Source organism: Bombus bifarius, unplaced genomic scaffold (genome assembly GCF_011952205.1).
Source record: "Bombus bifarius isolate JDL3187 unplaced genomic scaffold, Bbif_JDL3187 scf7180000009145, whole genome shotgun sequence".
Taxonomy (NCBI): Eukaryota; Metazoa; Arthropoda; class Insecta; order Hymenoptera; family Apidae; genus Bombus; species Bombus bifarius.
In genome coordinates this window covers 2122167-2136514 of record NW_022884930.1, presented here as the reverse complement: position 1 = coordinate 2136514, position 14348 = coordinate 2122167, and the positions used below count along the sequence as shown (strand labels likewise).

Below are 14348 nucleotides of genomic sequence, written 5' to 3'. Positions count from 1 at the left end.
GAAATAATGGATTATAATACGAAGGGCTGTTTCTCTTTTTTTTTCTTTCGACTTTGTGTAATGTAATTACGGTGTATTAAGTAATGCATCGTGATGAACAATAAAGTATACGCAAAAGGAGAAAACCCAAATACATAGATACGCATCGTTGACATTGGCAAACGGAAAACAAGATCGGTAATTTCCCCGTTCCTTCCGTCGCGTAACCTCGTTGCAACAGCGTTGTAATTTTGATCGTTAGGTAATGACTGATCTCTGACAAAACGAAGAAATATGACTCTGAATACATAGAATGTAATTAAAATCTTGCAATAGCACTGCAAATAAGGAGAAAATTAAAGTCAGAAAATATCAGGAATTTAAGGTAATCGGAAAGTCATTACATAAGAAAAATGAAAGTCGTTAAAAGAGTTTATTTTCTTATACAATGTTTGTAGAAGGGAATCCTTTCCATCTTTCCCTTGTCGAAAATCGTAATAAATCGCGATAATTTTTCTCAATATCGGTTTATAAATTAAATTATAGTTCATTTCACAAGGAGTTATGCGGTTACATTTTAAAATAGCATTTCTAGTGTCCAATGTAAAAATATCGCAAAATTCTATTTTTAGTAGTTACCTGCATAGGCGTGCAGGGGAAGGGAGAATGGTTATCTAATTATAAGAAAATATCCTGTAAACATAGGAGAATACGAGAGGCTATCTCGTTGTTTCAAGGTATAACCATCCTGTTGATGTAAAGGTTTCGTTATCGTGTAAAAACGTTTGACAAAATACATCATCATACGGTTCGTGACGTTGTTTGCCAAAGAGTGATAATAAAATCATATTGGAAAATTGTGCTAGGATCATCATGACGATTATTAGGATTAATCCTCCTATTAATGCGCTGCACTAAAAAGTAGTACTTGTTAAATAATATTGCTACTTTTTTGTAATTCAAAAGATAAATATAGCTATTTGTAAATGAGATTTTTACCATCACATCGATCATTCTTTAATTCCAAAATAAACACATACATTGACACAGCTAAAATAAATCTTCGTTTAATACTAAATGTCATATATTAAATAAGAATTATTACTGGTACTACGTATTTATTTTTCGTAAATTTTAGAAATTTGTGTATTCCATAAGACCGATTGCCGAAAAATGTGATTATTTAATTAAACAAAAGTATCACATATGTGAATAGATAGCTTTTATGGGAATAATATACACTTAAGATATTAGAATTTGTGTGTACAATCATTTTGATATATGTGTAAAACGCGATTAGCAACTTTGTCAATTAGTATTTGTCATAAGAGCGATTTTGATCTGACAAATACCTTCGAATGTTCACTCGATAGATGGCAGCACTTACTTAATAATAGCTACGGATTCATAAATGAAGTATGTACCGTTTAAAGTCAAATATTAACAGTTATAATTTATAAATATCATTTTTAATCATTATCGTGTACTTTTACGAGATATGTAAGAAATTTATAAGAAATGAAAAAATAAGAAATTTAATAAATTAAGGAAATATATTTGGATGATTTTGTTCACACATACACAAAAATATGTTGCATACGAAATCAACGTTTCTCATTTGGAATGTTAAAAAATAAAAAAATATGGATCAAATGAATTACATCTTTGCGATTCATTAAAAATGCCTTATTTGTAAATCATTGGTATAAACAATAAAATTAAAATTTTTAATAGTATGAAGTTCGCATAAGGTTTAGAGTAGTGTAATGATTTCACGTCGTCCGCGCACGAACGTTTAGCGCGATTACACGGCAAGTTGTCAAGGGTAAAAATACTGCAGTACTGCTGCAAAATTTTTAGTAGAAGTGACAACACGTATCAGTGATGTACTCATTCTTATTAGTCATATTGTCGTTCTGAACGAAGGAAAGACGTTGACCTCTAGCATATCCTTCCTCTTTCTTTTTTTTTGCGCAAAAACCTCTTTCCTTGCGTTTGCTTAAAAAACTTCTTGATCCAACGCCAACAGTTGCTTGCCAATTCAATCCTTGATACTTCCCTTCATACGCAAGTATAATTATAGCTATTTGCACTGATATTCCTCTAATCATATTTATGATTCTCATTTTTTATTCACGTTATATGTAAAATGTACATAATGTTTTTATATGTCATTTGTAAATTGTTAAAATATACATATATATATATAAGCTTAAATGTCATTATACTAATACTTACTTTCATGAGTTACGAGTATGATACCTTTCTTTATCAACCCTCAAGGATAGAGTCATCAATTTTCAATCATATTTTTGCATAGATTTTATATTGAAAATTGAATAGAATATTTGAAAAGACGAATTTCTAATCAATCCAAATTTTTAATTAAATTATTAAATTAAATGTACTGAATCTATTAAATTTCAGATGTATTGTGATAATTAAAATATGTGGCAAAACCATTTGGAGACACAAACAAGATACCTACATATATGTACACATGTATATTGAGCTATCTAAAGAGAATACGATGTTCGTGCTGCTATCTATGCTGAGGATCGTGTTTTAATAAAGTTGAGCAAATTCAGAAACATAAATATAACTCGCGTAATGTAGAATGTAGATCAATCGTTAAGAGATAAAGTTTGATCATTACAGATCCAAGAATACATAACCTCATTCAAATATCAAACAAATTGTAAAAGAATTAGTGTTTACCTTGTCAATAAAACATAAAGATATTTGTTCGTAACGACGTATTTTAACTTTGATCGCATGGAAGTTTTCGTTAACTTTAACGTATTACGCGATCTTAAATTAATTAAGCCAGAAAGTACAGTGTCTGTGAATAAAAGGTAGCTATGATCTGTCCAAGCAGCATCCTAGCACATTTAGCGAAATTCTTCGTGACAGTTGCTTGCATGAGAACTTTCAGTAATAAGTATGATAAAACAAGCACCTGGTCATTTCATGCCTTTCAAATTCTACTTTCACACTCCATACTGGGATTACTCAGGTTTGGTAAGAATGTATCTTCTAATAATTGCCTATATTTTGCATCTTGATATTTGCCTAGTATATTTTTAAAGCAGTGTTATCTGTACAGGGCCCCCTAAAAGTACGTCTTATATGTTAGTGGGGGTCATGCAGAGGATTAGTTGGTATGAAACTACATAAGGGTATTGTACTTAATTTTTAAGTGTAAAGCTCCAAAAGAAGAAACATTACTCTCAGTTTATCATTTTATCAAAATTTCAACTTTGTTGGAACAGGTGGGAAATAATAACATAATTCAATGCACTTGTTTTTAAGCAAAATGTAAAACATAAAGAGTGATCCCAAAAAATGTCATCCTATAATAGATACATAGTATCCTATAATATATCCTTTTAGTTGCCACATAGTTTGCATAAGTATGTATATAGTTGAACATTATGAGAATTAGTATGGTAGATAGATAATAACTTTATTTATGTTTTGCATGCTTATAATTTCTTAATTTTGCTTATTACAGTATTATAAATACTGCGTTTTTAGCGTATTATAAATAGCGTTGCTTTTCTATATTTATTACTTACATAATAATGAAATTCAATTATGTACTATAGCTTTCATCCTGATATTATATAAATTTTTGTAACAATTTAAAGAAGTATAAATAATATGGATAAGATTTAAACTTTTTCTCACTTATAACAAACTTTTATTCTCTAATTCAAATAGTGATTATCAATTAGTTTTGGTTTGAAATATACGATATTATTTAAATATTAATTGTTTCATAGAAATTTCATGAAGTAGAAAATGAAATAGATAATGAAATTTTTATTTTTGTTAAGAGCTAAAAGTATCCATTAATTACATTATTTCTCACAAGTTCCAACTGTGCATTTACTTTTATATCTGTAACAAAATTATTGATTATTCATTTATATATCATATTCAAAAATTAAAAATTGTTACTTTTTACATCTTTTTTGTGTTTTCCTCTAAACTTCTGGAAACTGATATGAACGTAGGTAAACAGTCAGAAAAATTGACTTTTTCATAATAGTTCTAAGAACATTAGATCTAGAAAAACATTTACAACTTCGATGTTTAAAAACAACTAGTTCACGCTATAAAACATAGTTAATAGTAGCATTCATAATATGTATGTGTGGTATAGAGCATATTATCTTTAGCAATATTGTTTCCAGGAGCTCCATTTTTTACATCAGCAACCAGTGTAGCAAAGTATTTAAGAATCTTCTACAATTGGTACTCTATGATCGTTGATGTTATATCAATGGCATTATTCACTGCTGGTATCTTACAAGGATATAGGATTACTGAGAGAGTTTGGCTCACAATATTTTCTTTGAGCATTTTGCCAATATTTTTTCATCTACAACCAAGGCGAAAAGAAAACCAAATACGAAGGCATCAGTTGTTCTTGAATGTAACTATTACTCTCCAATTGCTAATGATTATGTTGGTTGGTTTGAGAAATAGTAATTACAATGTTATTAGTTTAATTATCTCCTACATATTTGAAAGATTTTTTATTGATGAATTTTGTTATTATTATGATATTCCAAGTACTGATTTGACCCAATATTCTCTCTGTTTTGTAGAAATTTTCATGGTTTTCACTTTAAATGAAGTATAAATAATACATTTTATTGAATGTATAATATTACTCTTTGTATTATATATATATATATATGTCTGAAAATAAATAAACATTTATATCTACCCCTTTTGGATTCATAAATATTGTGCGATGCGGTAAATTCCCTAGAATTACAAAATATCCCTAAGCGAATGAATGTAGAGCGGGGAGCGGAAAATATGGTACTTTGAGGCCGCATTGATGATTGGTTGTAATCACATAAGCGCAATCGACAATAAAAACAAAAATTAAATTGATATTTGAATTTTGAATTTCATACAATTTTGCGGATTTATGCTCAAATCAATGCTCCCCGAAAATATATATAGGCTCCCCTTGCCTATAGTAGAAGTTTATGATCGTGGTATATGAATATTGTAAAGTTACTAGTATTAATAAAGTATATATAAATTTGTAATGTTAATAACAAATTTCATTCCTGAATAAAATATTTTAAAAGACATATGGTTTGTTTAAAATTCTTTAAATTTTATACATTCTCAAAAAATGTTAATAAAATGCCGATATACACAATGCTTCTCCTTTCATACGTCACATCCGTCAGACATTTTAGTTTGTAGCCTATCTATATTTAATATAGATTCTATGATAATACTTAAATTCCTATAATACAGTGGAAAGTTAATTTTCGGTTGATTCTGCAAATCTTTGCTACAATGTTGTTGTTGAGAATTCAAATCTTCGAATTCGAGAATTCGAAATCAATGATGTAACGCGTGTTTTAGTAATTATTAAATAAATTAATGCAGTAAATGCGGATATTGATGAACGCAGATACTCAGACGAATTAGGTCAGTGAATCGTGTTGTAGTGAATTGTGCTATTTTCGCTTGATTTTTCTTTACCATATGAATTGTTCGGATTTGTAATGATAATTATTTTGCTTACAAATGACAGAAGGAACGAACGTGCAAGCAAATTAATCGTAACAGGATAAAACGAAGCAAGAGTTTACGCAGCTGTTACCAAACTGAAATGCAAATACGCGTCTCTGCCATATTTTGGCAGGATAACGAATAAAACGTGCAATAGTTAATCTCAGTCGGCCGTAAATTCCGTGTGCCTTCAGCACTTGTTTTATTCATATTATCGAAAGGGAGATTAATAAAATCGTACCCAATGAAATCAGTCACATCTGTTCCGGAAACAAACTTCCAAGGTATCGGGCGTGACATGGCAGAGCGGCTTGGTCTGGGTCCTGAGATTCGAGAACTCAAACTGGGATCAACTTTTACCAGTAACAGATCAACGGCCTTTCACACTTTGAAATGTTAGTCAGTACATTTTTTTCATTTATAATCTACATATCCATAAATATTTTGACTATAATTTTCTTTCGTGTTTTTACATACTGCAAGAAATATCGGTGGTTAATAATATTGAAAATATAATTGATTTGTAGCTAATAATAGAAACATTAACGCGTTTTTTTATTCAGATGATTTTAAACCAGCAAGTGTTGATGTTTCCAAGGTGGCAAGAGTCGATGTTGGAACAAACAACATGATGACAGTTACTGTTCCACATTTAGATGGTGCTGGAATTCCACACACCGTTTTCAAGGGTTCTCAGAAACCTTATCACAAAGAATGTGTTTTGATAATAGATAATGTCACAGGTGAAATTACACTAGAAAAATTAACAGCAAATATTCAAGTGAAGAAAACTCGGTATGTGATTTTTTTACAAGATATTAGATCATCCAAAAAGTTTCTTTCATTTTATAAGGAAATAATGGCTGCACAACATTTTCCGTTTATATTATTTTATCGAATTACATATGATCCATTTTGTTCTATCAAAATAAAGATCACAATGTTTGACAGATTAGGTTTCATGTTTGTATAAAGATGCATTGTTGTAAAAGACGTGTTTATAAAAGAAAGATACTTTTCGGACAAACTAATATATTAGATCATAATGTGTTATATCATCTTTTAGAACAGAACCAAAGTCTCAGATACATTTAGGAGTTTCTGGGGGAAATAGTAGTAATAGACCTATAACTCCAGTAGAAAACAAAAAGAGCCCTACTCATGGTAGGGCAACTGGAAGAACAAAGGTTATAAGTGGGAAAAAAAGGGAACCTAGCGTTCAGTTACATCCAAAACAATATAGTCCTCTTAGAGTATCACCATATCACAGCAAAAGTCCACCTTCTACCTCAACTAATAGGTATAAAACGTTTTTTGATATTTTTAAGTACAAATATAAATATCAACTTTGATGAAAAAAATGAAATTTGTGATGCTTTTTAACACGTTGACTGCCACGACACCCGTATTCGGGTGGCGCTTATTTGACTACTTGCAAAGGATCGTCGTAGGTATTTGAAAAGATATTCCAGAGGAAATAATAAAACTGTTGAATTGTTATAAAAGTAATACGAAAATGGTTTATTAAAAAAATTATTTAGAATGTAAAACTTTAAAGCATTCTATACATAACTGAGGTTGGTTGGGACAATTTGGACAATAAGTTGTTGTATTCTTCAAATTCTTTGGTGCCTTTCGAAGTCGAAGTCAAGGATTTTTTGTATTTTCAGACAACCCTAATAATTTTACAGCTAATAATTCTCTAAATATTCTAATATTTATATCCTTCCTTGTTGCAATTTTGTAAACCGTCAAAGCGTTTACAACAGAAATTCCCAGAAGGAATTGAATGCCTAGTTTTTGGTACCATTTGATTCCTTTTCTAATTGTGGTGGCATAAGAAACCATTTGTTCGGAATAATCTATACCACACTTTCCTTCATTATATTCAACAACAGCTAGTGGTTTTAATGTTGCGAACAAACGAAGCAAGAGATCATTCTTGAGACCACCACTTGAGCGACTTGCATTACTAAAATATCGATGAGAGTACCTAGCAGAGAACGCTTGGTACTGCGGCGCGCGTAGCCTGAAGGAGATTTCATTGAAAACATGCGTGGCAGTCAATGTGTTAAAGAATGTAAAATAAGTTTTTAAAAGCTTGATTATGTAATAATGTCACAGTAATATATTCAGATTTTTTTGTAATCTTACTAAAAACACGGAACTTTAGTTCAGAAGTGCAATCTTCAGTGGCACCGTCTACTTTAGCCAGCTTACCAATGATTGGTTCTGATAATGATGACTGCCCTTTAACATCATCTGGGACATTCCCGACTATCAATTCTACTGCACCTTCAAGGTCATCATCCATAACTAATACTCAACCCAATATGAAAGCTCCTGTCATTATAGATAATGATGTAGGTGCTCTGAGTGATAGTACTTCGAGTAGTTCAAGTTCAGATAGTTCAGAAGATAGTGATTCAGACACTGAAGATGTTCCAGCTTCGACAGAACTTAATGGTATGCTTTCAATATGACTATTTTTACAATTTTTCTTTTTGAATATAAGCAAATTTCCTTTTTTGATTTATTTTACATTGTACATATTTCTTTTTAGGAGATTTAAATAGTACAACTCCATCTCCTCCACTTCTTATGCCAAATAATCTCCTAAATGATGATTTACAATTATCAGAATCAGAATCTGAGTGATTAAGGGTAATATATGTTCAAATTATAATATATTTATATCGATAAACGCGTTTCTACCAGAATATTTTCCAAGGGCAATAGAAGATTTCCTAAAGGTCTCTCCGCCAAAAAATTCTCTATTTTTACAACGCTTTATTTGCTGTTATATATTGAAGGATTAAAAAAAAATAGAAAAATTCAATTGTATTCCATATCACACACAGGATATGTGTCTAGTGAATCTGACAGCATACTCCACATATTCTGTATGTATTACAATAAGTTATGGTATATATGAAACAAAAACCTTTTGCTTCTTGTGCAGTAAATACATGAAAAAAATGTAATGAATACAAATGGTAACATATGTACGTTTATTTATAAGGTATTAGGGATTGTACAATTACTACTGACCAGTATTTAGTGTAATTATATGATCTTTACTTTCTTATATAATTTAAAGCTGGAAATCTTGCCAAAATATTTTATGTAATTTTTAGGAAACTGGCTATTTTTTTTCGATTCTATAGTTTTCAATTTGATTATTTGTGTTTTTTTAAATAGTTGTAAATATCTAAATGTCGTGCATAGCACATCTTATTGATTTTCTCTTACAACCTCTTTATAAATATAAAATTATGTGATGCGTTACGAAAAACAAAAGAATTGAACGCTTGTATTATTTACGAACTTATTTATTTAAATAAAATGTATAAATTTAATAAAGTATTCATTATAATATGAATTTTATTTACATGCATAACATGTAGAACATTTTAATATCCTTTATATCAAACAAAATAGTAGTATCATTTGGTAATACTTCCCTTACAATTTATCTTAGTAAACTATTTTTATAAGTTTCATAGTCTAGTATTAATCTAGCAAGTTGACTACGCCGTCCTAAATGATGATTCTTCGATCGTGTACAGAAATTGCTGATATTATCAGTTGTATCAAAGCAATCAACATTTTTATACCTTACTTTGAGAGCTGGTTCTATTGCGCGTAATATATGTAGGTTACTGAAAGAAACAAACATCTCGTATAAAGAAGTATCAGGAATATTCTGTGAAAGATTTAGCATCGATGAAATATCTCGATCGGAGTGTATTATTGGGATGCTAGCCTCAGTGGTTTTTCTCACTGCAAGAAAATGTAATATATTATATGAAATTAATAATACAAAAATATACATATAAATAGGAAAATATACATACTGGTGTTATAGTCTCTAACATAAAAGGCGATATTATTGAAATTATATTCGTCGTATCTTCCATGATTGCGATTAATATCCGTGTCAACTTGTTTTATATCGTTCATATGAGCTATATCAGGATGGTATTCCATGAAAGGAATTGGACTGAATACTTGGTATTGGTTTATGGTATTCATACGGATCTAAATATTAAATTTTTAATTAATTTGTATATACGAGATTTTTGTTAGTATTAATAATACACATACCCTATTTAAATAATCCAGCCGAAGTTGTATTCCAGTTTCGACGAGAAGTATTAAACTTTCGGGTGAAAACTTTCTTATACATAAATCTGCAATAGCTATGTTCAGCAACTGATTTGTTTCAATGGTCGTTACAATATTCGGTAAGCGTACAGAAAGCCAGGTAATTTTTGACTGTTGTTTCTTATATTTATCAGCCAATGATAGTGCATATTGTTTAATCTCATAGTATATATCTGCCCTTCCTTTAGATGCAGAGTCAAAATTATATAAAAGGACCTACATATAAATAAACAAGGTTAAAAAATACATAAAAGAGATTTTAAAAAATTAGCTCAAAAGAAATATTAACCATCATAAGGAAGGTTTTGTACTTTTTTTCCATACAGTCTATAGCATAGTGCTCCAAAAAGTTCAGCGCATCCCGTTTCTTTGATGGATTTATGGTTAGTATTATATTTATTCTCGTGTTTTCTGTTACATACGGAACAGGCAAGATCTCAACTTTTCCAAGCGGTTTGCACACTTCAACCCTCTTCCTCAATATTTTACCAGTATTAACATTGGTAAACTCCAAGTCTAATATGTAATTCATTCCTCGAGATGCATCGAACTTTTGATATCCATTCAATAATTTATTAAATTTGAATGTATATTGATAATCAGCGATTATACTAGAAGCTGTAATATTAATCGTTCGATCTATGTCAAATTTAGCATCGGTTTTTAATTCTTGTACAGTTGAAAAATCAGTATTTAGAAATATGTGAGTTTGATTAAAATATGACCATCGTAAAATATCAAAACGACCAATAGCTTTATTTCCTGGTTGATTACCGATTGGCCATGAAACATTGCGTTCTTGTGGAGGCCCTAAAATTGCCATATTTAAAATCGATTTCCGAATATTGGAAATCTTTTCTTGAATTTCCACGGACTTTGTCTAAAATCATTAAAAATTTGTATAAAATGTAGATTACAACTGAATTAATTTTTAATACATTCAACACACTCACTGCTGCAAAATAAGTGTTCAATTTGTAGGCAAGAAGATGGTCATATATTGGATATATTACAAGTGAACTTAGAAATTCTTTATTTCTAACTAATTCCTTCAGATTCATCTCAAATAAAAATGTTGGTTTCAATTTGGTATGCCAAAATTTCTGACCTTGTATGTGATTAGAGCAAGGTGTCGAGGTAGAATGAACAATACATCGTCCAAAATTGACATCATCCGAATCAGAATAAGCATTTTTTACACACCAATCCAAATTGTTCTTTAATTCTTGTATTATTGAATTGCTCAGAAGAATTCCTGAATCTGAAAATTAGAAAAAATTTATTATTAGTGAAATATTAAAGGAAAAAAACTATACATGTGAATAAATGAACAAACAATATTTAAACATGCTAAGTTTACCCAAGGAACAATAAGTTGGAGTGTCTCCAAGAACCCCCACATGAACATTTTGACTTACACTAATCTTGGTAACGAATTTTACTAATTTTTTAACATTGATGTAGCTTACATCTTTGATTAAGAAATAGTAATCATAATTTTCCAAATAATTATCAATTATATATTTCATAGTATGGAATGGTTTCAAAATGCTTCTGGTATCTGTAAATCCAACTATACCAGGAAGAGTAACATTAGGCTTTGTTCCTTCAGGTATAGAAATGAAATATCGTACTTTGTCTACAATGTGTGCAATAGTTTTATTAATTGCTATGTCTCTACTATATAGGTACTGTTGACTTGTTATCACTCCAATGAATAATTTCTCTCTGATTCCAAGTTCTGTAGAATAATATCTTGGACGTACTAATGCTTTAGAAACTTTTTGTGCCTGTTGAGGTTTGCTGTTAATATTTATTTTTGGTTCATATTCGTCCAAGTCATCTTGGTAATTTAAATAATGCATTGAATACTCTGTGTTCCCATTAGAATTATCTACATTAACTGGTATTAACATCATACTGAAACTTAGACCCATGCTAATCCCAATTATTAAATGTATATTTGCCCAACAATGGGTTAAAAATATTTTTAGCACAGGATTCATTTTTTGATAGTGTTTGGTCATATACTATATACATGCAATGAATACATCAACATTTATTGTACAAAAATCATTTTCTTTTATATTACAGATTTTATGTTATATTCAATCTTATGAGCAATCATCCTTTACATTGGAGCATTAAATATAAAAATATATATTCATTATCTTTAATAACCTGTAAAACAGTCTGCAATTATGCAAAGTTTAATAATTTCCTGTTAGTATATTATTCATCAGCCACATCGTTAATTTATTGCAAAAATACTGTGTGTATGTGTTTTTAATTATTTACCTATTATATTTATTAAATAAGATTGACAGAGTACAGGTTTATCATTCATTAAAAATATTCTAATACTTATGTAGTAATTTTTAAATATCACTGGTTTTAATTCGTTTGTTCCTTAATGGTAAATGACATATAATGTGATATGACAATAATTTGAAATTTGAAACATTTATCCTCCATTATATTAAATACCACACATATAATTATTTCTCTAATACATTTACAACAGTGGTTCTCAACAAATTTTGCAATCAATTTCTTCTATAAGAATGTTAAACTAGAGAGGAAATTTCTTCTCTGGTCAAACTATGGTTAAAAGATTTCACTAGAGTATGGATAGATAATAGCAAAGAGAAAACGAGAGTGTTTACAATTATAGTCCAATGTTCTCTAAAGGTGTACTTCACCTTCACTCTATATATACATATACATATAATATGTACAAGACCTATTTAATTCCATCATAAACGTTTATAGTGGAACTAAATAGGTTCTTATATATGCTAGTGTGGAAACGAACTGGGCACATTGTAAACTTTGCAGGTTCTTGTATATGCTAGAGTGGAACACCTTCAGTATTTGGCCGTTGGGGGCAGCACTAGTCCGTACACACCCGGAACTATAAGCTCTCATTCTCTCTCTGATAATAAATACCAGTTAGTAGTGGCTATATATCAACATGCTAAATCTTTCATCAATAAGCACTTATACTTCTTTGTTCAATAGATATGTATTATTGAAAAATATTGTTATAAAATTGTACTAGTATTAAATACTGACTGATAAATCAGTACTAAAAGTAAATTTATGTAGAATGTTATTTGTATATTTATATATCTGTATTACAAAATTTATTAATTCTCAAGAGGAAGTTATACAGAAAAATCATTGACGACGTTTATTTATATTTAATTGTAATATTTATGAATTGTATTTAAATTAAAAATTATAAAATTTTCTTTAATAATATGAATATGTTAATGAAAAGCATAATCATCTCGTTAAATAAATCACAAGTAATTAAAAAACATGCAAGTGTACAACAGACAATTGTTAACAATTTTCATAACAATAAAATTTTATATAATAAAGATAATCCCGATAGCGACATTACACCTTATCGTTTTAAGGTGCAAATAAAAGAAAAAAAAACTTTTTTGGAAATTATACGTATATATAAAAGGGATGACCATGCTAGAAAAGCACAATTACAATTCATACCAACTGCTTTAAAATATATGGATGAATTTAATGTAAATAAAGACTTAGAATCTTACAAGGCATTATTTGATATATTTCCAAAAGGAAGATACATACCAGAAAATAAATTTCAACATATGATGTATCATTATCCAAAACATCAGGATACAGCTCTATTAATACTTAACAAAATGGAAAGTAATTTTGTAATACCTGATTATGAAATGCAAAAGATGATTAAAGATACTTTTGGTAAAAATGGTTTAGTTATGAAAAAATGTTGTAGCATGTTTTATTGGTTACCAAAATTTTCTCATCTAAACCCTTGGCCACTGCCAACACCTATACCAACAGATGCAAAAGTACTTGCCCAATTTGCAATAGCAAAAATGTCGAGCGTAGATGTACAAGCTAATACTACTGTATATAGTACAAAGGATGTACCTGATGCAATTGACGATACATGGATTGTATCTACCATGAGTGAATCACAACAAAAACTTCTTGCTGTACAACCAATTGATAAATCATTAACTGTTGAAGGTCCTTTTGCAGTTTGGGTTGATAAATATTATATAGATTATTTTGTATTAAAAGGAGAGGCAATAAAAAGGGAGATCATTTATGAAAATTGTGATGGTAAAAGAAAATAAAGAATCTCGTATATTTCATATTAAACAATAAAAGTATCAATTGTTGTTTCATTTTCAGATATAACTAAATTGAAAATTCCATTTTGGGAAAAGCATAACTTTAAAATACCAGTTACTATTCATGAACAAGAAGATGGTGTATATTATGCAATGTGTGCTACAGGTACATCTTCTAAAGATTCCCTATTATCATGGATAAGATGCTTGCAAAAAACAAATCCAATTTTAGAAAAAGTACCAGTAACATTTAAATTAAAATCAATTACAAATGAACAATTATACATCAAAAATGATAAAAAACCTGATGTAAAACAAATATCTGAGAATGTGGATGCAACAGAAAAATAATTTATTAGTTTATGTAAATAAATTCCAACTGTAAATAAACATGTTTGTACAATAACAACTATATAATTTTTAATATAAGTTTTCTTCAAAATGTATAATAAAAGATTATGTTTTCTTAAACTTAGCATAGTTTTCCGAATATAAATTGAAGTAATA

The 14348-nt window shown here is 29.3% G+C and overlaps 4 protein-coding genes and 1 long non-coding RNA gene across 8 annotated transcripts; 3 read left to right on the top strand and 2 right to left on the bottom strand.

Moving 5' to 3' along the window:
• Positions 1-1732: 1732 nt before the first annotated feature.
• LOC117214052 lies at positions 1733-4655 on the top strand. Of its 3 annotated transcripts, none has more exons than XM_033459885.1 (3): positions 1733-1804; positions 2407-3000; positions 4179-4655. In XM_033459885.1, exons 2-3 carry the CDS (start codon positions 2841-2843, stop codon positions 4628-4630), a joined length of 612 nt encoding a protein of 203 aa, XP_033315776.1. In that variant the 5' UTR covers positions 1733-1804; positions 2407-2840; the 3' UTR covers positions 4631-4655. The 3 variants fall into 3 exon arrangements, 2 of the variants coding, with proteins under 2 accessions (XP_033315776.1, XP_033315777.1); XM_033459886.1 differs by lacking the exon at positions 1733-1804 and adding an exon at positions 3086-3140 and having other exon boundaries at positions 2410-3000; positions 4179-4314; XR_004488767.1 differs by lacking the exon at positions 1733-1804 and having other exon boundaries at positions 2858-3251; positions 4179-4306.
• On the bottom strand, positions 1961-2357 carry LOC117214054. The gene is made up of 2 exons (XR_004488768.1): positions 2218-2357; positions 1961-2082 (listed from the first exon to the last, which is right to left on the bottom strand). It is a non-coding gene; the product is annotated as an uncharacterized LOC117214054 (long non-coding RNA).
• A 583-nt stretch (positions 4656-5238) lies between the features above and the next one.
• Positions 5239-8529, top strand: LOC117214050 (ell-associated factor Eaf). 2 transcript variants are annotated; one of them, XM_033459881.1, is made up of 6 exons: positions 5239-5445; positions 5552-5924; positions 6093-6324; positions 6596-6829; positions 7703-7995; positions 8093-8529. In XM_033459881.1, the coding sequence occupies exons 2-6, from the start codon at positions 5774-5776 to the stop codon at positions 8185-8187; spliced, it is 1005 nt and encodes a 334-aa protein (XP_033315772.1). In that variant the 5' UTR covers positions 5239-5445; positions 5552-5773; the 3' UTR covers positions 8188-8529. The 2 variants fall into 2 exon arrangements, with proteins under 2 accessions (XP_033315772.1, XP_033315773.1); XM_033459882.1 differs by having other exon boundaries at positions 5239-5464.
• A 393-nt stretch (positions 8530-8922) lies between these two features.
• Positions 8923-12351, bottom strand: LOC117214040 (chondroitin sulfate synthase 2). Its single transcript, XM_033459864.1, has 6 exons — positions 11057-12351; positions 10650-10957; positions 9986-10576; positions 9637-9912; positions 9387-9570; positions 8923-9312 (listed from the first exon to the last, which is right to left on the bottom strand). Exons 1-6 carry the CDS (start codon positions 11721-11723, stop codon positions 9002-9004), a joined length of 2337 nt encoding a protein of 778 aa, XP_033315755.1. The 5' UTR covers positions 11724-12351; the 3' UTR covers positions 8923-9001.
• A 277-nt stretch (positions 12352-12628) lies between these two features.
• Positions 12629-14312, top strand: LOC117214046 (evolutionarily conserved signaling intermediate in Toll pathway, mitochondrial). Its single transcript, XM_033459875.1, has 2 exons — positions 12629-13830; positions 13903-14312. Exons 1-2 carry the CDS (start codon positions 12960-12962, stop codon positions 14190-14192), a joined length of 1161 nt encoding a protein of 386 aa, XP_033315766.1. The 5' UTR covers positions 12629-12959; the 3' UTR covers positions 14193-14312.
• Positions 14313-14348: the final 36 nt, after the last annotated feature.